This window comes from Carcharodon carcharias, chromosome 15 (assembly GCF_017639515.1).
Source record: "Carcharodon carcharias isolate sCarCar2 chromosome 15, sCarCar2.pri, whole genome shotgun sequence".
Classification (NCBI taxonomy): domain Eukaryota; kingdom Metazoa; phylum Chordata; class Chondrichthyes; order Lamniformes; family Lamnidae; genus Carcharodon; species Carcharodon carcharias.
The window spans coordinates 119,304,196-119,328,363 of NC_054481.1; the positions used below are offsets into that span (position 1 = coordinate 119,304,196).

The window sequence follows — 24,168 nt, forward strand, 5'->3', positions numbered from 1 at the left end:
CCAGGCCTTTTAGGAATGGAGCATTAGAAATACAAGCTGTTATCCCTCAACCCAATGGTTAAAAGGTTCCTTACGTTTCTGTGGACACTGGTATAATGTAAATGAACTGAGTAAGCATGCTGATCTGCCAATGCTTATTCCCCAGCTTGCCCAGATGGGTTTTATGGCATAGAGTGTCGTCAGATGTGTGACTGCCACAACGGTGGATACTGTAATCATGTGACAGGATCCTGCTCGTGTCTCCCTGGGTGGATTGGACTGAGCTGCAATCAGTGTGAGTTCACAAGACTGCGGTTTCTGCATTTTTATTTTATTCAAAATCTTGCTTAGGGCAAGACACCTGCTGTCCATGAGTCTTGCTTTCTGTTGTCATGATCTTTTGAGACACATACCTTTCCATCAACATCTACCATTATAAATTACTATGTCAACATTTCCTGTTTAATTGCACCATGCCGATTGTCACATATGGTTGAAAGCCCTGTGGACCATGCTTCTGAAATTTCTCTCCAGACTCCATTGTGGTCATCCACTGACAGTGAAGATGCCATGGCAAATTTACTCATTTTATAATAAATTTGTTCCACATCTTCCTTTCCTGTCACAGTTTTTGATTGTTGTGCTGTTGTCCCCTATCCAACAAAGCAAACCCTCAGCTTACCAATATATCACAGTGTGTTTTGACTTCAGTGGTATTGGATTGGTCGGCAGACAGGAACTAGTCAGAAATTAGACTATCTGACTGGTTCTGAAGCAACGTCTTTTTCCAGTTTTCTTCTCTCAAGTCTGATTCTCATTATTGTCCAGTTATAGGGATTCTGGAGGCACTCTGATATCTATCCCTCCCAATCTGTCATTCCACAGTCATGAGCCTAAACAATGATTTGTTAACAGGGTATTTCAGTGTGAGGGCATCACTGACAAGTTGAATCCTGACCTCGTCCAATGCCCATGACTGATGTTTTTCCAAACTCATATCTGAATTGGAAGGAAACCCCAGTTGCCCTGGAAGGTTGGAGAAGCATAAGGCCACTTCAGAGGGCAGTTAAGAATCAGCAAACGTGGGACTTGATTCACATGTAGACCCATATCAGATGATCAGGCTGACAGGTTTCCTTCTCCAAATGAGATCAGTGAACCACTTGGGGTTTTACCACTATCTGATATGTTCTTGGTCACTTTTACTGACACCACCTTTTTACTTCCAGATTTTTAAAACTTAATTCAAATGATCAAACTGCCATGGTGGCAATCAAACTCAGTCTCTGGATTACTACTGACCCAGCAACGTAACCATTATACCACTTCACGTATAACTCTATTGGGATATATCCAATTTGAATCATTGCAGCATTGGCCAACAGTTGCCTAGGCCCCAAGTGCTCCCTAAAGCTCTACCTCCTCTTTTAAGATGCTCCTTAAAACTACTTCTTTGACCAAACCTTTGGTCACTTGTCCTAATATCTCCTTTGTGATTTGGTGTCAGATTTTGTCTGGCAATCAATCCTGGGAAATGCCTTTGGGACATTTTTTACTATGTTAATATGTAAATGCAGGTTGAGTTGTTGTTGGGCTACGCTAAGGTTTTGTGTGCTCAGAGTTGATTTGTAACCTTTGCCCTTCATGTTCTCTTCTGGCTTGTGCAGCATGCCAGGGGCAATCATTCGGAGAGAACTGCAGCCAGTCTTGTCATTGCGAAAACGGTGCCCGCTGTGATCATGTGACCGGTCAGTGCAGCTGTGCTCCTGGCTGGATGGGAGCCACATGCCAGAAAGGTACGTCCTGCCTTACACAAAATCTGTGTAGCCACCACTTTGTGAAAAGAGTCCCAATAAACACAGGAGCGGTGCAGGAAAGGGAGCTTGTGTTTTCCCTAGGTTTCTCTGTGGCCTCCTGCACAGGCCGCATGTTATAGAGGGAGGGTTCTACCTAGTCTCGGTGTCAGGATGGTCTGTGTGTGTGTTTGTGTGTAGCAGCTTCTGCAGGCTTTACAGTTCAATGAGAGGTGCTCTGCGACCAGGAGCCACCCCCAGCAGAATCATTCTGCAGCTCCACGGCTTCCCAGAGAGACACCCACTCTCTTAAGATCTACAGCTCCCCTTCACCTCTTCCCTTCCTTTCCTCTCCCTACCCCTTCCCCTCTCTTCCCCGATCCCCTTCCTTCTCTTCCCCTCTTCCCTGCTTCCCTACCATTGCCTTCCCCGCTCCCCCCTCCTCCTCTCCTTCCCCCTAACCCTATCCTGTCACCTGCTCCTTGCTGCCAGCGTGTGTGTGATGAGCCTCCAGGGAAGCATCAGCCAGAGTTGACAAGCCAGCAGTCAAACCCTGCTGGTCGCATTTAACCCGCTGGATGTCAACACAATTCTCAGACACCTCAACTCTCATCTGCATGCGATGGGAGAATTCATAATTCATGTACACCAATTGTGACCAATTTTGGGGCCTACATTGTGTACTCTAAAAATCTATTTCCCGAATGTTGTTGTCTGGGGCCCAGTGGTTTGGATTATCTTGAGTTCACCAGTGTTTAGTTTGATGTGCAGCACCTTTAAGACAAACACAGCATCCAGATCTAAATGCCATTGTTTGAATTTCCCAGCATGTTTGGCTGGTTTCTATGGCACCGGCTGCTTGCAAAGATGCATCTGTCGAAATGGTGGAACATGCGATCATGTGACTGGTCACTGCACATGCCTAGAAGGATGGACAGGAGTGGCATGCGAGCTGGGTAGGTACTGAAAACTAACAAGCGTCGCTGATTTTTTGCTTGCCTGTTCAAAATGTTTTATGAGATCATTGAAGGCTTTGTGTGTATATAAAAAGAAAGACAGATTTGCAGTTTTGTAGTAAGATGTCCCAAAGTGATTTCACAGCCAATCCAATACTAATGAAGTGTAATCTCTATTATAATGTAGCAGCAACTTACAATGAGTAGATGGCCGGATAATCTGTTATAGCGATGTTGTTTGATTAGGACACTGAGAATAACTTGTTTACACCTTCGAGTTGTGCCATGAGATTTTTTGCACTCATAGAATCTTTAATTTGTCTCGACGGGGGTAAATGACATAACTGAATTCAGGGTTAAAGAATTGGGCTGATTTGTGCTTATAGCCATCAGTGGCTGACTAGCTTATCAATATATGGTAATATGCTCTTGATTTCAACAGAGTGTACCCCAGGAAAGTATGGGCTGGACTGCCAACAGCTGTGTGACTGCCTGAACGGGGGACTGTGCGATCGGCAGAGTGGGCACTGTACCTGTCGGCCAGGATGGATAGGTGACAAATGTGAAATTTGTGAGTAAAATACACTTCCTTCAACCAGCGAGGGAACTTGTGAGTGCAATTCCATTAGCCAATCATTGTTTCATTCATTCTGAGGCTATGGGCACTGGCTGGCATTCATTGGCCATCCCTACTTTCCTCTAAGAAGGTGATTGTGGGCTTCCTTCTTCTTTGTAACAGTCTGACACAACTGTGAATGGCATGCTAGACTATTTTAGAGAGTGGTTAAGAGTCAACCACATTAGTGTGTGGAACTGGAGTCACATGTAAGCCAGGCTAGGTAAGGATGTCTGGTTTCCTTCCCTAAAGGAGATTAATGAACCAGTTGGATTGTTACAACATGGTCACTTTTCCTGAATTCAAATTCTCAAACTTCAATGGTGAGATTTGAACTCATATTTCCTGGGTCAGTAGTCTGGTTCTCTGGATTACTAGTCCAATAGTTTTAACCACTACATTATCATTTCATGAACAGGTCTTCTGAATCAATGAAAGGCAAGGTGTCATTTTAAGAATTAATTAAATGAATTACTAATCTTGCCTCTTTTTATCAGTATGCTGTGGCTGTAGATGCTCCCAAACGTTCCTCTCTTGTCACTCCTGCGCTCTTTCCCTCCTCCCTATATCCCCATTGTGTTGAAATCAAGATTATTACACCATTTACGACTCTTTACTCAATCTTTACCAGGACCTCCAAACTATGTGGCTTCTCACTTCCCGCAGTCTTTGCTTCTTCTGAGGGCTTTTAAAACCCAAGCTCGGTAACACCCCACCTCTCCCCCTTTACTGACATAGAATTTACATCATAGAAACAGGCCATTCAGCCCATTTGGTTCATGCCAGCGTTCATTCTTCACATGAGTCTTCTTCGATTCTAATGACCTCTTCCCACCTGCCCCTGTATCCCTCAATTCCCTTCTCCCTTGTATATACATCAGGTATCCCCTTGAATACATCAATGCAATCTGCCTCAATCACTCCATATTGCTGCAAATTCCACATTCTCACCATTCTCTGCAGAAAATAAATCCTCCTCAATTCCTTACTATGTCTGTGACTATCTTATTTTTAAACCCCTTGTTCTGGGCTTACCCAGAGTGAAACAATTTTTCCACATCCACCCTATCGAATCCCTTCATAATTTAAAAAACCTCAATCATGTTTCCCCATAGTCTTTTCTTTCCTAGAAATAAAAGTTAATGGTTGTCCAGCAATCACAATATAGATTATTGAATAGTACATTCCATCGAGTTAGACTAAAATTACTGCCCAATTGTTTCATGTCAATGTTTACGCTCAACACAAGCCTCCTCCCACTCTACTTTATCTCACATATCAGCCTATTCTTCTAATCCTTTCTCCCTCATGCACTTATCTAACTTACCCAGATATGCTATTTGCCTCAACCATTCTGTGTGGTAGCATGTTCCACACGGTTAAAGAAGGTTTTCCTGAATTCCTTATTGAATTATTTAGTGACCATGTTATTTTATGGCCCCTAGTTTTGGGCTTCCCTACAACCTCCATCTGTTTGTTTATTGTGATGATTGCTGTCCGACACTAACCCCTATCCGTTCCCTCTGTGACAGCTTGCCCCAAGGGTACCTATGGAGAGCGCTGTGAGGAACATTGCAGCTGTGAGCACGGATCGTCATGTCATCATGCGACAGGAAGCTGCCAATGCACCAAGGGATGGAGAGGGAGATGGTGTGAGAAAGGTCAGTGAAATGGTTGATGTGAGAATCATGTCCCAGAATTTCATAATACAGCCTCACAACCTTGATTTTAAAACTCCTTCCTTCATTCCACAAAATAATAATAGATAGACTAGCCTGCTTCATGACCTTGTGGTAAAAGCCTGGTCAGTGTAATGGTGATATGGTGCCAGGGTCGGTGTGGGTTTGAGAAACATTGGAAGAAGGTGGATTGGTTTCTTGGTCTTCATGACTTTTTTCTATTCTGATAATTTCTCATGTTCTATAAAATCAGGAATGTGCCATCCTTACATCTTCCTTGCCCTTCCTCCTCTATTGATGCTTTCCCAGGACCTCAGACCTATAGAGCTCCTTACTGTTACAGTTCAGCTACCACCACCGCCATCCCCCTCTCCAACACTTTTGTCTGATGATGTTCCCATTTAGGTGGCAGCTTCCAAAATCAGACTGAATCCCCTATAACTCGAAACCTATGTCATTGTTCATTGCAATGCACAAGTTAGGATACCCCAACTAACAATTCACCCCTAATTGCAGTGAAACATTTACTGGGCAATACCATATCATTCCCCTGCCAGCTCCAAAGGCTGGAAATTACCTTCCTGCCTGATCAGTGCCAACGGGTTAAAGCTACTGGGTAAAACTTACTTACAGAAGAAATAATACAGAGAAGCTAAAGGACCCAGTGAGGTATGGAAGTAGTTTCAGACTTAAGCAACTAACTGGAATCAGTCTACATGAGGTTAATGTATTCTTTTCCCAATCAATGTTTCTTACAGCCTCTTCTTTGCAAACTTTTGAGAATATAGTTTGCAACGGTAACTCACATGGAAACACTTCATCACCCTGCCCCTATTAGTGCCCGTCCCAAGTTGCTAGAGTTCTGTAACTTTGGCCTGGAGTTACAAGTGTGTCGTTTTTAGAGGTAAATGCATCTAAAGATGGTCCACAACAAAGACACTTTACAACAAACCATGGGTGGGATTTTTCACACCCGCCCGCTGCCGGGATCTTCCGGTCCTGCCGCAAATCAGTGGATTCCTGGCTGGGGCACCGCCTCACCCACAGCGGGTCCCACCCGTGACGGGGCGGTAAAATCCCGGCCCTTGTATTAATGGTTCAGGAAACGAGCCCTCGTCTGTGTTCGGCTCACACCTTTCAGCCCTGCCTTGACATCACAAGTGCATTGCAACCAAACTCCATTATACCAAGTAGAGCTCTCTAGCTGTGAGTCACGTGAAGCATAACTACAGTGTGGCCACAGAGCAAAGGGTTATTATTCCAAACTACCCCAGGGACACAGCTAGGGTGAGCATTTCTTTTTATTCAGTTACTGTAGCTGTCTGAAATCATGTAAGTTAAAGGCTGAAGTCACTTCTTTTTTCATCTCCCTCAATCTTCCTTTACTTGTTTGAGCAACGTCAACCCAAGCCCAGTGTCACTTGTCCATGAGGTTCGTGATTTGTTATTACTGTAATCTGCTGAGAAACTGGTATTGTTCCTGTCTGTGGGGTACACTGTGGTATTTGGGTAATGGACTGTATAGTATAATAAATGTGAAATTTCATGGGCTTGCTGCCAAATCATTTGCCCGCCTGATCTTGATTTACTTTGTTTTGGACTTTCACCCAGCAACCGGGTTTCTCCATTCCTCATGTACCCAAACTCCACTAATTACTATCGGGGTTGTTGCTGATTCTAATCCTCTTTAATTTTCTCCTCCAGCTTGCTGGCCTGGTTACTATGGTGACAACTGTGTGCAACGGTGTAACTGTTCCCCCAACACTCCCTGTAACCATGTAACGGGTGAATGCGGCTGCCCTCCAGGGTTTATGGGCAATGGGTGCGAGCAGAGTAAGTACCCAATGACGCTTGCCTTCTTTGTGGAGGTAATAAGGAAAACAGCTGTTAATAACATTGCTGGAAAAACTGGATTAAAGCTGATTCATGCCTGGAAGAGAAATACCGGTTATAATTACATCACAATACAGCTGGTTCCATTACAAATGTAAAAGAGAGAGTGACATTGATCATATCTCCCAGAAATATCCCAAATCAGTTCACCTCAAATTACTTAGAGGTGCAGTGATTGTTATGTAAGAAGATGATACATACAACAGGAGCCCACAAACAACAATTACATGAATGACCATTTAATCTGCTTTTGGTGATGCTGATTAAGGAAACAATGCTGATCAGGACATCGAGAGAACCCTCTGCTCATCTTGAAGTAATGCCATGGAGCACCGACAGACTTACCTCTGACAAGGGCGGTGCCGTACTGATGCATCAAAGAACAAAGAAAGAACAAAGTAAAGTACAGCACAGGAACAGGCCCTTCGGCCCTCCAAGCCTGCGCAATCATATTGCCCGTCAACTAAAACATTTTGCACTTCTGGGGTCCATATCCCTCTATTCCCGTCCTGTTCATGTATTTGTTAAGCTGCCTCTTAAACACCACTATCATACCTGCTTCCACCACCTCCTCTGGCATCGAATTCCAGACACTCACTACCCTCTGTGTAAAAAACTTGCCCCGCACATCTCCTCTGAAGTTTTCTCCTCTCACCTTAAATCCATGTCCCCTAGTAATTGACTCTTCCACCCTGGGAAAAAGCTTCTGACTATCTACTCCGTCCATGCCACTCATAATTTTATAAACTTCTACCAAGTCGCCCCTCAATCTGCGTCGCTCTAGTGAGAACAATCCGAGTTTCTCCAACTTCTCTTCATAGCCAATAACCTCCAGACCAGGCAGCATCCTGGTAAACCTCCTCTGCACCCTCTCCAACGCCTCCATATCCTTCTGGTAATGTGGCGACCAGAATTGCACGCAATATTCCAAGTGTGGCCTAACCAAAGTTCTATACAGCTGCAGCATTACTTCCCAGCTTTTATACTCAATACCCCTGCCAATGAAGACGAGCATGCCATATGCCTTCCTGACTACGTTATCGACTTGCATTGCCACTTTCAGTGACCTGTGGACCTGTACACCCAGATCCCTCTGCCTGTCGATTCTCTTAAGGGCTCTGCCATTTACTGTATAATTCCTGCTGTATAATTACCTCACATTTGTCCGGATTAAACTCCATCCGCCATTTCTCCGCCCAAGTCTCCAACCAATCTATATCCCGTTGTATCCTATGACAATCCTCTTCACTATCTGCAACTCCTCCAACCTTAGTGTGGTCTGCAAACTTACTAATTAGCCCAGTTACATTTTCCTCCAAATCATTTATGTATACTACAAACAGCAAAGGTCCCAGCGCTGATCCCTGCGGAACTCCACTAGTCACAGCTCTCCATTCAGAAAAGCACCCTTCCACTGCTACCCTCTGTCTTCTATGACCAAGCCAATTCTGTATCCATCTTGCTAGCTCACCTCTGATCCCGTGTGACTTTACCTTCTGTACCTGTCTGCCATGAGGGACCTTGTCAAAGGCCTTACTGAAATCTATGTATATAAATCTACTGCTCTTCCATTGTCGATTATCTTTGTCATTTCCTTGAAAAACTCAATCAAGTTAGTGAGACACAACCTCCCCTTCACAAGACCATGCTGCCTCTCACTAATACGCCCATTTGCTTCCAAATGGTATTAAATCCTGTCATGAAGAATCTTCTCCAATAATTTCCCTACCACTGATGTAAGGCTCACTGGCCTGTAATTTCCTGGATTATCCCTGCTACCCTTCTTAAACAATGGAACAACATTGGCCATTCTCCAGTCCTCTGGGACCTCACCTGTAGCCAGCAATCTCCTCCCTTGCCTCCCTCAGTGCTCTGGGGTAGATCCCATCTGGCCCTGGGGACTTATCCACCTTCATATTCTTCACCTCTTTTTTGATCTCAACATCCAGGCTATCTGCACACTCTTCCCTTGACAAATCGACCACTAAGTCCTTCTCTTTGGTGAATACTGATGAGAAGCATTCATTTAGTATCTCTCCCATTTCTTCTGGCTCCACACACAGATTCCCACCTCTGTCCCTGAGTGGGCCTACCCTTTCCCTGGCTACCCTCTTGCTTTTTACATTTTACATTTTTACGTGGGACCTGGAGCAGGGCTTGAACCCATGACTTTCTGACTCAACAACCACAACTTGCATTTATATACTGCTGCCTTTACTGTTATAAAACATCCCAAGGACCTTCACAGGAATGTAATCAAACAAAGTTTTACACCTGGTTACAGAAGGACAAGTGACCAAAAGCTTGGTCAAGAAGGACTTGGGGATGAAAGTGTTATCTTAAATCCAAAGTTACGTATGGCAGCAGTTACAGAATGAATGTTGGGTTGCAGGGACAGCTGGATGCTTTAGGTTTCTGCTTGAAGGTCCAACCCGAATTGTTGGCCTGTCTTTTCCATGTCAGATGCTGGCTGAGCGGCAGTGCCGTTCCAGCATTTTCTGTCTTTATTGCAGATTTCCAGCAATTGCAGGTTTGCTTTCTTGTTTTGAATCCCATCGCTTGTCTTGCAGTTAACTTTTCATCTTTTTGTTCCTTGACTCCTTCCTTAGCCTGCCTGCCTGGTACTTATGGACAGAACTGTAACCAGGTGTGCCAATGTTCTGCTCAAAACCAGCTATGCCACCCAGTGAGTGGGGAATGTGTCTGTGCTCCTGGTTACCACGGAGACAGCTGTAACCTGAGTGAGTTTTGCTCAACTTGATTAAACTGTATGACCTGCAAAGGGCCACTGTATACTCAGTATAAGCCGAGATAAACTATAGAGAGAGAGAGAGAGAGAGACCAACAGCCCCTTGAGTAGGTCAGTGGGTAAATGCGCTACCTGATGCGGTATCAAACTGGGCGGCACTACATTCAATCCCCTGTCTGTTGATCTCAGCAGCAGTGATAAAGGAAAGGAAATAACTTTCATTTTTATGGCACCTTACACATCCTCAAGACATTCCCAAGCTCTTTGCAGCCAATCAAATGCTTTTTTGACATGTGGTCATTGGTTTAATGTAGGGATGGTGGCAGCCCATTTGCATACAGTAAAGTGCCAAAAAAACATGAAAGAGCAGTGGAAGCAGATTTAGTAATGACTTTCAAAAGGGAATTGGATAAATATGTGAAAAGGAAAAAAATTGCACAGTTATGGAGAATGGGCAGGACGGAGTGGGATGAATTAATAACTCTCTCTAAGAACTCATACAGCTACAATGGACAGAGAGACCTTGTGTGGTGCATCATCCTCTGATTCTACAAGGGCTGTGGTGTTAAATACTGTTAATAATCTGACTTATTTCTCTAGCTTCGCCAGCCCTCCCCTTGATCAACTCCAGGCTGTCCATTACAGATGGCCTGAGGCCTCTTAAAGTGGCTCCTTCAAATCAGGAGCTGGCCCTTCCTCGGGATTAACCTGGAAGTCAGGCAGCAGGGTACCTAGGGAAAGGAATTCCTGACCGGAGTATTTTGAGTAGGAAAAGCTCCTTTTGTACTTTGCCTCTACTTTAAACTCCCAGAAGAAACAATGCTAAAGCAGAATTGAACTCTTGTGGGTGGAGCCTGGAAAAATTGGGGTGATGGGGGAATTTGTGCGAAGTATAGTATGAATTCCTAGCGAAGGTGGACAGGTATCCAGAGTGCCCCGTGATGCCCTGTTTCTCCTCTAATCCTCCAGAATGTCCAGATGGGAGATATGGATCCAGCTGCGTCCGATCATGTCGTTGTTTGAATGGAGGCCGGTGTGAGACAGTGACCGGGACATGTGCCTGTCCACCTGGGTATGTCGGAGCTGACTGTAATCAGAGTAAGTGAACAGCAAAACGAGGAGGACTCAGTTATTGAAGGGAGCTGATCTATACTGAAGGGAGGGGCTCATTTATTATTTTGTACTATGTCCGACCCTCAACTGAACTGAGATCCATAAGATTATCAATAAGACAAAATCATTCTCCATTCGTCCTGTGTGCGCGCTAGTGGAAACAGAATCCACATCAGGTTTTGAATAAGGGGTGGATAAATATTTGAAAAAGCAAAATGTGGAGAAGGGACAGGTGAATGGGACTAAGTAGATATCTCTTGCCGAGAGTGAACACTAGCACAATGGGCCGAATTGTCTCCATTTGTGCCATAAATTTGCTTGAATCTATCTTTTCAGGTTATAGAGAAGCTGGGTTTCATCAGGTTAATACTACTTCTGTTTCTTGCCTACAGCCTGTCCCGCTGGTCACTATGGCATGGACTGCGCCGTGGCCTGTTCCTGTGGAGAAGGTGCAAAGTGTGACCACGTGACTGGAAGATGCATCTGCCCACCAGGCAGGACTGGTTTTCAATGCCAGCATGGTGAGTGAATTGTCACCCCGGGGCTGGGTGATGGGCCCTTACTATTCACTCCTTGAGATCTGACAGACTGGATTGGCAGGGCAGGTAATTCCAATGCATGACCGATTGGGTGACCAACTACCCGGTTTAGTATCAGACTAGTGTCGGGCCATTTTTGGAGTGAAAAACTGCACAGTTTTCACTTCCAAGATTTGAAGCATATTTTTGTACGTGTGTGCCAGCAGCTGCACCATGAGTTCAGACACGTGCAGGCAAGTCCACCCATAGGATCACCACGCATGTACATTCAGCACCACCAATGGACTCCGGCTGTTTGAGCAGGCCTGTCCCTTGTTTCATTCCTGCATGAAGCCTCCATACTGATGTGCTTTTGGAGGGAGCAGAATATTGGCAGGTCTGTTGTTCAACGGGGAACATAATTTATTAGTGGCCTTACAGCGTTGCAGTGTCCAAACATCTCCCACAAGTAGAACAGTAGCAGATGATCGCCAGCCTTTAGAATGTCCAAATGATCCATAGAACAGCTCGCAAAGTGATATCAACACTCTGTCTGCCCACATCTGACCCTAAAAGGTGAATTGAAGCCTGAATGAGTTCTCAGCTCTAGCCTCAGATTCCTTGTTGCCCAGTGATGTTGGAATTTGTTTGGTAATGTAACCACGATCTTGTCTGTTCAGTGTGCCCTAAAGGCAGGTTTGGTGAGGGATGCCAGTACACCTGCACATGCAGGAATGGAGGATTGTGCAACTCGGTCAATGGCTCCTGTTCCTGTGGTCTGGGCTGGACAGGACCCCTATGTGGACAAGGTGAGTGCATTGTACATTCAAGAGAAGCCTAAAAACACCCAACAGAAGAGCCTAATGTAAACTTGAGGGCAATTCCTGCAGCCTCTGTACTCAAAAAACCTACTTTGAAATTTGTGGTTAAACTTGATCAGAAATCAAATATAAATCGAAAATAAGCATTCTGACATTCAGTGTACAGAATTTCAAGGATGGATTTCCTTGTCACTAGTTTTAGGGTTGCCAACCCTCCAGAATTGTCCTGGAGACTCCAGGGATGATAAGTTAAGCTCCTGCAAGCAACCCAAGAGAAAAATCGTAGGGGGCGTTAAAGAAATCCTGTACTTTTTTATTTTCCTTGAACACTTTCTAGTTGTTAAAAAAAATGGAGATTGTGAGTATAGGTTGTTTTATTGGGCGTTGCTATTGGAGGTCATGTGATGAAACCTCCAGGAATATGACCGGAGTTAGCAACCCTGTTTGGATTTTTTTTTTCTGTCAGCCGTTAATTTTCCAGGCCTGTACTTTTCATTGGTTGTAAACATGCATTTAACGTTGGCTTCCAGCACTTAAAGCCTCTTTTAAAAAGAAGTTGCTTTTACCTCCAAAAATGAACACTGAAAGTGGGAGAGGGAGAAAAAAATTCACAGAATAGACAGAACTGTGGGAGAGAACAATTTAAGCATGGGGAGCAGAGGTGCAGGAGTATTCAGCATTTAAAGGCTATCCTGCAAAGACAGCACCTCCAACTGCAGCATTCACTGCAACACTGCAGCACCCCCTCAGGACTGTACTGGAGTGCCAGCCTAAATCACGAGCGCAAGTTTCTGGAGTGAGGCTTGAACTCATGAAATTCCGACTCAGGTGAGAAAACTACCAATTGAGCCATGGCTGAACATCTTAGCTTTATAAGTTATAAAACAAAACAGAGAATGAGATGCAGACTGGAAAAGAGACAGGGAAAGATAGACACAGAGGGAAAGACAAAGACAGAGAGAGACAGTAATCAAGTCAGAGATAGAAACAGAAGCAGGGACAATGAGAAAGACAGAAAGAAAACTGGATGAAAAATGTGGCAAGATAAACACATGTAAAGTGTGTTGCTACTTTTATTTTTATTAGTTGTTCTCCAGTGGCATTTCTTGTCAACATTTTCTTTGTTGTAGAGCCCCTTCTCCTGACTCTGTACTTGCTTACAGACTGTTACATTCCTAACATCTTCCAGTTCTGACTAAAGGCCTCAAACTTCAACTGTTTCTCTCTCCACAGATGTTGTCTGACCTGCTGAGTATTTTTTCAGAAAGTTTCTGTTTTTATTTCAGATTTCCAACATCTGCAGCGTTTTACTTTCTGTTGCATGTACTTCCTGCTTATGATTTGGATTGAGGTAGAATTCACAGAATCGGCATCCCTGGTTTGGTTTGATCTTTTCCAGAATGCCCCGGTGGGAAATTCGGTGCTAACTGCCAGCTGGACTGTGCCTGCCAAAATAATGGAACCTGCAGCCGTGTGACTGGGTACTGTCAGTGTGCGAGAGGGTATTATGGGCACAACTGTGAGCACGGTAAGTTGACAGGGACCCAGCTCTGAGAGGACACTGGGCATCGTAGATGATAGAAATCCCAAGGGCAAAAATAACTTTATTATTCATTCTCGAGCATGTGAGCGTCGCTGGCAAGACCAGCATTTATTGCTCATCTCTCAGTTGCCATTGAGAAGGTGGGCATCCACCTTCTTAAACACTGCAAACTCTTTGTTACACCTGAGTGATTTTCCACAGTCACTTTAGGACGCAGTTAAAAGTCAACCATGTCACTGTGTGGGACTGCAGTCACATATCGGCCATACTGCGTATAGACAGCAGGTTTCCTTTTCTAAAGGGACATTAGTGAACCAGTTGCGTTTTCACAACAGTCTGACAGCTTCATGGACAATTTTACTGACACCAGCTTTTTATTTCCAGAATTTAAAAAAAAAACTGAATTCAAATTCTTAAACATCCCCAGTGAAATTATTAGCCCAGTAACATGACCACCACGCTACTGCACTGTAATTGTTAAACTTGTCCATCATGGCTAGTTGTGAACACTCCCAGTTGAGGGTCTGATTGGGTTTGAGCTTGGGGAGAACTGTTGGAAGAAATGACCGATTAGAGAAATCCTGAGAGCAGATAAATAGTGGGAGAGCTAAAGAACACTATGCTGAGAGTTGAGGAGAGGAGAGTATATACTGGTCATGTTGTGAAGTATGTTTGGAAGTAGAGTGATAAACGAACACTATATAGTTAGGCTAAGCTAGAATTGGAAGGATGATAAATGGAAAGACTTAACATTTATATTTTCTATGTTCTATATGCAATTGGAGTAAAAGTCGGCTGGAGGAATAGAAGGAAGGGTTGTACTTTGTGAACCCTTTTAGGGGATCAAGAATGGGGCTCACAAAAGGAAGGTGGGTGGGTCCAGAATTTAAATAAATTTAAACGCCAATGGAAATGGCTGGGGATGTGAATAGTGGGTGGCTGAATAGGAAATGAAGGGATGTAATGGTGGGACTGAAGTCTGAAGATCAGCTCAACTTATTCAAACACATCATGAGCCAGCACAGATACAATGGGCTGATTGGCCTCTGGTGCTGTATGATTCTATGGTATGAGTAGCTTATGGAATGGAATGCCAAGTTAAAGGGGATGATTCCTTATTCTGCGGGGGTTTTTAAGCTGTGCGGTAGAAAACTTTGATCAATAGACAGATTGGCAGCCTTGGCCAATGTTCACTGAGGGGTTGTGTGGCCTTACTCTTTGCTACACCATAACCTCCATCATACAAGGGCACAAAGTTATATTCATTGTACGATATCGCCACCTGCTGCTGGGTTTTGCATCCACTGGAGATTTACTCATTAATTTGCAGTTCATTGATAGCAGTACACAACTTACGTTCGGCATTCCCTGTGTAAATGTCCAGAAATTGAACAAAAGGATTTTTAACAAGGCTGCATTTGCTGCTGCTGCAACTGCAGGGGGCGCACTCACCACACATGCAGTCACAGTGCTTGTGACCTCACTGGCAGCAGCACCTCAAGTGGCTGCCTGCATCAAAGAACAATATTTTGGATGTTTGACAGTCACTGCCTCACTTGCCACCCCATTCACCTCCCACTCGCTGCCACTGTTGTTGACCCTCTCTCTGCCCTGCTCCTAACCCTTGAGCACCCACTGCCTCACTCGCCACCTCAAAGGGGAGCGGCAAGGGGGGTGCAACAAGGGATGTGGTGAGGGGTTGGGAGTGGGGCGGCGACCAGGGCAGCGAGGGGGGGGATTGACATCAGCAGCATCAACTTCCTGTTTCATTGTGGTGGCTGGCGATACAGTGATTTAACAATCACTTTTTGTGGAGCAGTGAGCGGTGTGTCCCATATCGATGCTGGGAATCCAGCTTTAACGGTAAGGAATACGCACAATTTCCAATGCAGAAACGGAACAGGATAGCAGTGAAATTGCCCTGTGCTCTTCCTCTGTTGGTGCCATGGGATCTTTTGCATCCACATGAGAGAACAAACGGGGCTCAGTTTAATGTCTCTTCCAAAAGGCAGTACAGCGCTCCCTCAGTACTGCACAAGTTGTATCAAGATAGATTTTGTGCCCAAGTCTCTGGAGTGGGGCTTGAACCCAGGTCCTTCTGACTCAAAGACAAGTGTAGTGTGGTGTAAAGGATTAATGTTAATAGGCAGTCTATATCATCAGTGACGTAAGATCACATGACAACAGAGCTTACTGAGGGATGGTCCTTTGTGAAGCCTTGTCCTGTATGTATTGAGAAGAATGTTTAATAAAAGGTAAAGTTTACCACAGCCTTGCCTCCAGCAGTCTCTACTGATCCTAATGCAGGACAACCTAAACAACACTCACAAAGGTGATAACAGAGGAAGCATGCTATCCCCTGAGCCATGGCTAGCACACTTGCAGTCACTGTTTTGGTGCCTTTGACAGTCAAAATTTTACTGAGTGAATCACCTCCGATAGCAAGTCAAGATAGGCAGCCTAGTGCACCATGAGTGATGGAGGGCCGCAGAGGCACAGTGTGATGCATTGCTGGCACAAAGTTTGTAACACCCTTGAGATGTCTAGTTTTATCTTTTCTCAGCTAATCTGAGTGACAGTTTGTGTCTGTTTACAGTCTGCCCGTCTGGTTTTCACGGATCGAACTGTCAGCATTTGTGTGACTGCGGAAATGGAGCATGTGATCCTGTGACTGGGCAGTGCCTGTGTTCAGCTGGTTACCATGGAGACTACTGTGAAAAAGGTAATTGTTCTAACAAAGCATTGTGTGGGTTATGGCTGCTGTAAAATGCTATTGCGTTGTTAACTGCCCTTCCCCTCCTCACCCGCCCCACCATACTCCAGTCCCCCAAACAAAGCCAAATGGACCACATTACCTGGCCTTAGAGCTGCTGTCCACATGCAGTCACTGAGCTTTAGCGACCAAGCTTTAGAAATGAGGCAACTCGCTCCTAAATTCTATGCTTTTTTATGGACCTGGAGGTTTGGAAAGAGCTGTTCTTAACGCTGTCAGCACGTTGGCAAGATAGCCAGTCTCAGCAACTTGAGATACATGGAAAGCAAATTTAAGCTCCAGTCATGCCCTGCGAAGCTCTATGATTCCTCAATCACAAGAATTGAGATCATCTTGCCTCTGTTAAAGGTAATTGAAGATAGTTGCCTGCCCACATGAGCTACAGAAATGTATTATCTTCCCTGAGGGCATGGGGACTGTTTGTCTGGTATTCTGTGGTTACATGGAGAGCTTTGCCTGCCCTGACGTGAATCGGACAGTATAGCTGGCTTCCACAGCCAGCCTACTGTTGAGGTATTGAGCCATCTGACTTGTTTTATTTTTCTCCGGGCCGCTGTAGAATGCGAGGAGGGACAACACGGGGAGCAGTGCCAGCAGCTGTGTGACTGTGAGGGAGGTGTGCCTTGTGAACCCGCAACAGGGCAGTGCCTCTGTCCCCCAGGGAAGACTGGCACTAGGTGCGATGTTGGTGAGTATTATGCATCACTCTGCGCCAAAGCATTCCAGGCTCAGTGCTCTGTACAAAGACATCTGTCCTAATCTCTCTTTACTCCCAGTGACCATTTTGAATTGTTCATTACTGACTGCCCAATCAGAGGGCATGGGCCGGGACTTTCCGTGCCTGCTGGCGTCGGGCGTGTTCGGTGGCGTGAGCGGACAATATGGTGAAAAGGCAAAAAAACGGGGAGGTGCAGGCAGCCCGCTGACTGCTGCACCCTTTCTGTGATGACCTTGGCCGGCGTTCTGTGGAGGACCGAGACCTGGAGGGACCCGGCCTGCAGTCGGGGTCCTGCTGTATGGCAGAGGCACCCTCCTCGGCCTGTGGACCTAGAGCTGCTGAGGTCACAGGATGAGGGGATTCGGATGGGCCAGACACACCAGGAGTCACCTAGATGGATGGCCCCAGAGGCCATCCTCCTCCCTACGGGTGCCCAAAGGCCCCCGGCTGACTCCTTGAGGAGAAGAGGTAGCTGGAGTGAGATCAAGCTGCCCCGCACCCCTCTCGCATACACATTGTTGGAGGCCAACTATGGCATCAGTGATGGAGTTGAGCCCATGCAGCAGTGCAGGAGCAACGTCCTGGACCAAGGTCTCCATGGCAGCTGCCATCCTATCAGTGTTCATTCACCTCAGTGCGTTGGCATCCTGGCGCTATCACCTCAGCCTGAAGGCGGACATACTCCTCTATCGTGCCTTGCAATCTGAGGAGTCCAGCAGACATCCCTGTTGAAGAGTCATACGGACTCGAAACGTCAACTGTGTTCCTCTCCGCAGATGCTGTCAGACCTGCTGAGTTTTTCCAGGTATTTTTATTTTTGTTTTGGACATCCCTTCCTGATGTTCCTGAGCTTGCCTTTGCAGCTCCAGCTACTGAGGTATGACCAAGTCCAGAGATTTGTCATCTGACTCAGACTCAGCAAATTTCTGGCCTCCAGCAGTCCTCTGACAAGGCAGTGCGATACGCTCACCAGATTGTGTTCCCGAGGCTACTGTAAAGCTAGGTCCCACCGAGGTGTGTGTCTCTGCGCTGGTGGAGGGTGTGAGTGAGAACTTGACGGGACTTCAAGGAGGGTGCCTTCAGATTCCTCTTCAGAGGTTTCTTCGGGGCTTGATTGGAGGCCCTGGGTCATGGATTTCATTGGCTGTTTCTCAGAAGCACCTGCGGAAGCAAGGGGAGATAATTAATGCGTGTTAGTGGCCTGTGAAACAGGACACAACACAGTTGTCCGATGGATCCTCACTTGGTAGAACAGCATCAACCTCACTGTCAGCACAGGACCAGTCCAGATCATCACTGGCCAACAGGATGACTCTGTTTTCAAAGTCCATGAGGACCTTGATTTCAAGCATTCCTCCACTGGTCTGCAACCTCTCACTCTTGTTGTGTGCCGGCTTGTCCTGCATAAACAGAGATGGAGAGAGTATAAGCAGGATGCCTGCCAGGCCAGATGATAAGTATGCCTGGCAAGTGTTGGTGGTGAGTGGTCCCATGGATGGGATGAGGACAATGAAGGTGTGTGTGAGAGAGTGAATGGTTATGTCCCTTGAACCGGCAGTGAGTGAGATCCCTGTGGATGTGTGATGGGTTTGTGAGTGTGCGAGTTGATAGTGATGAGAAGAGTAACTTATCCTGGCTGAATGGAGGAGATCATTCCTCCTCATGCGGCACTGGGTGACTGTCCTCTTTTGCAGGGCGTTGGCGCTGACCATCGTCGCCACCACCTCCCAAGCCAAATTAGTGAAGTTGCTGCCCATTCTGCGCCCAGAGCAGGGGTAGAGGACATCATGGCGAGCCTCCACTGCGTCCAAACGGCGCTCAAGCAACCTGTCATTGAACCTGGGAGCTGCGGTCTTTTTGCCTTTCAGGGCCAAGCCTTCTTTGCAGCAGTCATGGGCTGGAAGCACTGAGGGATCTCTGTGTGGCTGGACTTTAAATATGGTACCAAGCATGCTGAAGCGGTGAGGTGATGGCCTGGTGGGCAAATGAGAGCCCGTCCGCCAAGCGAACGGCGTGTATCCCGGGAATGCATAATTAACGTGGCAGGTTTGGGATGATATGGCGTGAAAAGCCGTCATTGTGCCCTGTGGGTAAAATGTCATTTCACCCGCCTGCTACCACACTTAGTGCAAATCTGGGACGATTCCGGCCATAGTTTTTGTTCTGCTGAAACTCTTCAAAATTTAAAATAAAAATCTCAATTAGATCCCCTTTCAGCCTTCACTTCTTCAAAGGATGCAGCCCTGGTATTTCAAATCTCTCCTCAACAATATGTAAAGATTGCCTGTTCACTGGTTGAAAGTGGGACGCAGGTGGGAAACCATCAAGATCCTTAACAAGAGAGAGCTTTACACTGAGCAACATCTGCATGGTCTGAGAATGTCAAAGGTTTGAAGAGGTTGAAACTTCAGCAGAAACTGCTTATAGTGATTGATTTCTTGTCCTCCTCAGATTGCCAAGCCAATCACTACGGACCCGGCTGCTCCTTGAGCTGCAGGTGCTCCAATAACGCTCGCTGTGATTCTCGGAACGGACACTGTACCTGCCTGTATGGTTGGACTGGGCCTACCTGCGAGGAAGGTAAAAGTGTTGCCTTTCATTCAAAATCTAAGTCCTTCCCCTCACCAATTACCTACTGGTTGAGACCATAAGACCATAAGACATAGGAGCAGAAGTAGGCCATTCGGCCCATCGAGTCTGCTCCGCCATTCAATGAGATCATGGCTGATCTGACAATCCTCAACTCTACTTTCCTGCCTTTTCCCATAACCTTTGATTCCCTTACTGATTAAAAATCTGTCTATCTCAGCCTTGAATATATTTAATGACCCAGCCTCTACAGCCCTCTGCAGTAAAGAATTCCATAGATTGACTTCACTTTGAGAGAAGAAATTTCTCCTCATCTCTGTTTTAAGTGGGTGCCCCCTTACTCTGAGATCATGTCCTCTGCTCCTAGACTCTCCCACAAGGGAAACAACCTCTCAGCATCTACCCTGTCAAACCCCCTAAGAATCTTATATGTTTCAATAAGGTCACCTCTCATTCTTTAAAACTCCATTGAGTACATGCCCAACCTACTCGACCGCTCCTCATAAGAAAATCCCTTCATACCCGGTATCAACCTACTGAACCTTCTCTGGACTGTCTCCAATGCCAGTATATCTTTCCTTAGATAAAGGGACTGAAACTGTTCACAGTATTGTAGGTGTGGTCTAAATAGTGCCTTGTATAGTTTTAGCAAGACTTCCCTATTTTAATACTTCATTCCCTTTGAAATAAAAGTCAACATTCCAATTGCCTTATCTATCATCTGCTGAGCTTGTATGCTGGCTTTTTGGGATTCATGTACAAGGACCCCAAAATCCCTTTGTGCTGCAACTTTCTGCAGTCTTTCTCCATTTAAATAATATTCAGCTCATCCATTCTTCCTGAATAAGTGCATAACCTCATATTTTCCCACATTATCCCTCTATAGACTCTCTATGTCATCCTCACCGCTTGCCTTCCCATCTACTTTTGTGTCACCCACAAACTTGGCGATAGTACATTCACTTCCTTCATCCAAGTCATTAATATATTGTAAATAATGGAGGCCCCAGCACTGATCTCTGTGGCAATCCACTAGTTACACGTTGCCATCCCAAAAATGCCCCACTTATCTCAACTCTGTCTTCTATTAGTTAGCCAATCCTCTATCCATGCTAATATACTACCCCCAACGCGATAGGCTCTTATCATACTAAATAGCCTTATGTGCGGTACCTTATCAAACGTCTTTTGGAAATCCAAATACATTACATCTACTGGTTCCCCTTTATCTATCCTGCTCATTACCTCCTCAAAGAATTCTAATAAATTTGTCAAGCATGATTTCCCCTTCATGAAGCCATGCTGACTTTGCTTGATTAGATTTTGCATTTCTAAATCCTCTGTTATTACATCCTTTATAATGGACTCCAACACTTTCCCAATGACAGATGTTAAGCTAACTGGACTATAGTTACCTGTTTTTTGTCTCCCTCCCTTTTTGAATAAGGGTGTTACATTGGCCGTTCTCCAATCCTCTGAGACTTTTCCAGAATCTAAGGTTTCTTGGAAGATTACTACCAGTGCATCCACTATCTGTGTAGCTACTTCCTTTAATATCCTAGGATGCAACCCATCAGGTCCAGGGGACTTATCAGCCTTTAGCCCCATTAGTTTCCCTTGTACTTTTTCTCTAGTGATAGTTATTGCATTATTTCCTCCCCCTCTTTTGCCCCTTGGTTGTTTAGTATTTTTGGAATGCTGTTAATGTCTTCTACCATGAAGACTTATGCAAAGTATTTATTCAACTCCTCTGCTAGTTCCTCGTTTCCCATTATTATTTCCCTGGTCTCATTCTTTAAGGGGCCTATATTTACTTTGGCCTCTCTCTTCCTTTTTATATATTTAAAGAAGCTCTTACTGTCCATTTTTATATTACTTGCTAGTTTACCCTCAAAGTTTTTCTCCCTCTTTATTATTTGTTTGGTCATCTTTTGTTGGTTTTTAAAACTTTCCCATTCCTCTGTTACCACTAATCATTGCCACATTGTATGTCTTTTTTTTCAATTTGATACTATCCTTAACTTCCTTGGTTAACCATGGTTGGTTTATCACCTTTTGAAATCCTTCTTCCTCAATGGGATATATCTTTGTTGCAAGTCATGAATTATTTTCTTAAACATCTGCCATTGTTCATCAACCATCTTTTCTGCTAAACTGCTTTCCCAGTCCACTCCAGCCAACTCTGCCCTGATTCCATTATAATTACCCTTATTTAAAGTTAGCACAGTTGTTTCTGACCCAAGTTTCTCACTCTCAAATTGAATGCTAAATTCTACCATGTTATGGTCACTGTTTCCTAGAGGATTTTTTAATCTAAGATCATTTGTTAAACCAGCCTCATTATATATTACCAGATCCAAAATAGCCTGATCCCTGGTTGGATCCACAACATATCGTTCTAGGAAACCGTCCTGAATATATTCTATGAATTCTTGCTCGCGGTACCTCTGCCAATTTGATTTTCCCAATCTACGTGAAAATTAATATCACCGGCGATTAATGTACTGCCTTTTTTACTTGCCCTCATTATCCTCTGATTTATTTTCTGTCCTACGGTATAGCTACTGTTAGGGGGCCTATAGACTTCTGCCACCAGTTTCTTCTTCCCCTCGTTATTTCTTACCTCCACCCATATGGATTCTACGTGTTCCAATCCAAGATCATTTCTTGTTATCATACTTATTCCAGCTTGTATGAACAAAGCTACTCCACCACCTTTTCCTTCCTGCTGTCCTTTCGAAAAGTCACATACTCCTGAATATTTAGTTCCTAGCTTTGATCTCCTTGTAACCATGTCTCTGTACCAGTTACAAGATCATTCCCATTAACCTCCAATTGTGCCATTAATTCATTTATCTTGTTCCAAATACTATGTGCATTTAAGAATCATCAATTTTGTTGTTTTATTATTTTACCCCCCTTTGACCCTATTTGCTGCTGTTTTTTTATGTTTGTACACCCTGCCCCTTCCTGTCACACTCTGGGAATCATTACCCAAATAGTTGCACTGCAATGCTGCCTTATCCTTTTGCTTTGTAAGCCTACATATCCCCTCTCCAGAACCCTTCCCAGAGACAGAGGCAGGAACTAATCTGGGACTTATCAGGATCCTTAACAGCACCTGGGGAGGAACCTTCAATAAGATAAAAGCAAAATACTGCAGATGCCGTAAATCTGAAACAAAAACAGTAAATGCTGGAAAAACTCAGCAGGTCTGACAACATCTGTGGAGAGAGAAACAGAGTTAACATTTCAAGTCCGTATGACCTTTCTTCATAGCTCAGAAGAAGGGTCATACGGACTTGAAACGTTAACTCTGTTTCTCTCTCCACAGAGGAATCTTCTGGCTGGATTTAGCCCACCTCCCTGCCTGGTGTGGTAACTCACCTCACTAACTCCTCATCCTAAGAACAGGAGAGGCCCATTCAGCCCCTCAAGCTATGTTTACTTAGATCATGGCTGATCTTAAGTCCAATGACCCACTTTGGCTCCATAACCTTTAGTAGCCTTGCCTCACAAAAAAACAATCAATTTCAGTTTTGAAATTTTCAATTGAACTATCCCCATCCCGCAACAGGTTTTTGTGGGAAGAGTTTCAGATTTACTCTGCCCTTGTGAAGAAGTGCTTCCCAACACCACCCCTGAACAGCCCTCGCTCCAAGACAATCATACTTGAGTGTGCCTGGATTTGAATTCAGTGTCGCTCTGAACTCTGTCACCCACTCTGCTATCCCTTGTCTTAGGGTGAAAAAAATAGTTGATTCACCAGCTGTTGTTCCCAAAATCACTCCAACAAAGATTGCTGATTAAATGGTCATTTTTCCTGCTTCAATTAAAAATATATTTATTTTCCCTCCACTTCCCCCCGCTTACAAAGGTGTTGACTGTTGCTACTGTGCAGATATGCAAGTGCCTAAAGTACCTCAGCCTTCATCTGTGATCCTAAACAGTGAGCAATATCAGATTATTTAATGCTATACATTGTCCAGCAGGATCTCTGGATAGTGATTAAAGTGGGGAACCCTAATCTCACACCCCCAATACAGGACTGTTCAATACTGCTTCTGCTACAGTAAGCTAACTAGGTGTTAGCTGTGGTTCAGTACCTTGCCTCTGAATACAAGCGTTATGGGTTCAACTCGCATTCCAGGGACCTGAATACAGAATCCAGACTGACATTCCCAGTGTGGTACCAACAGAGTGTGCCATCTATCAGGTGAGATATTAAAAGAGGCCTCTCTCAGGTGGATGTAAAAGATGCCAAGGTGCCATTTGAAGAAGAGCAGGAGAATTCTCCCTGATGTCCTGGACAATGTTTATCCCTCAAACAGCATCGCAAGAATAAACTATCTGCTCACTGATCTCAATCATTGCTGTTTGAGGATTTGTTGTTTGCTTGCTGTGTGCAAATTGGCTATTGTGGTTCCT

At 44.9% G+C, this 24,168-nt stretch overlaps 1 protein-coding gene across 1 annotated transcript in view; it reads left to right on the top strand.

The window, feature by feature from the left end:
- The window catches only part of megf6a (multiple EGF-like-domains 6a), a 221,628-nt gene that overhangs the window by 195,582 nt on the left and 1,878 nt on the right, over positions 1–24,168 (top strand). Inside the window, exons 20-33 of the mRNA XM_041206995.1 lie at positions 146–274; positions 1,647–1,775; positions 2,600–2,728; positions 3,171–3,299; positions 4,877–5,005; positions 6,728–6,856; positions 9,526–9,657; positions 10,635–10,763; positions 11,171–11,299; positions 11,977–12,105; positions 13,517–13,645; positions 16,257–16,382; positions 16,993–17,121; positions 19,603–19,731. Coding sequence (XP_041062929.1) covers positions 146–274; positions 1,647–1,775; positions 2,600–2,728; positions 3,171–3,299; positions 4,877–5,005; positions 6,728–6,856; positions 9,526–9,657; positions 10,635–10,763; positions 11,171–11,299; positions 11,977–12,105; positions 13,517–13,645; positions 16,257–16,382; positions 16,993–17,121; positions 19,603–19,731 — 1,806 coding nt within the window. The remainder of the gene's footprint in view (positions 1–145; positions 275–1,646; positions 1,776–2,599; positions 2,729–3,170; positions 3,300–4,876; positions 5,006–6,727; positions 6,857–9,525; positions 9,658–10,634; positions 10,764–11,170; positions 11,300–11,976; positions 12,106–13,516; positions 13,646–16,256; positions 16,383–16,992; positions 17,122–19,602; positions 19,732–24,168) is intronic.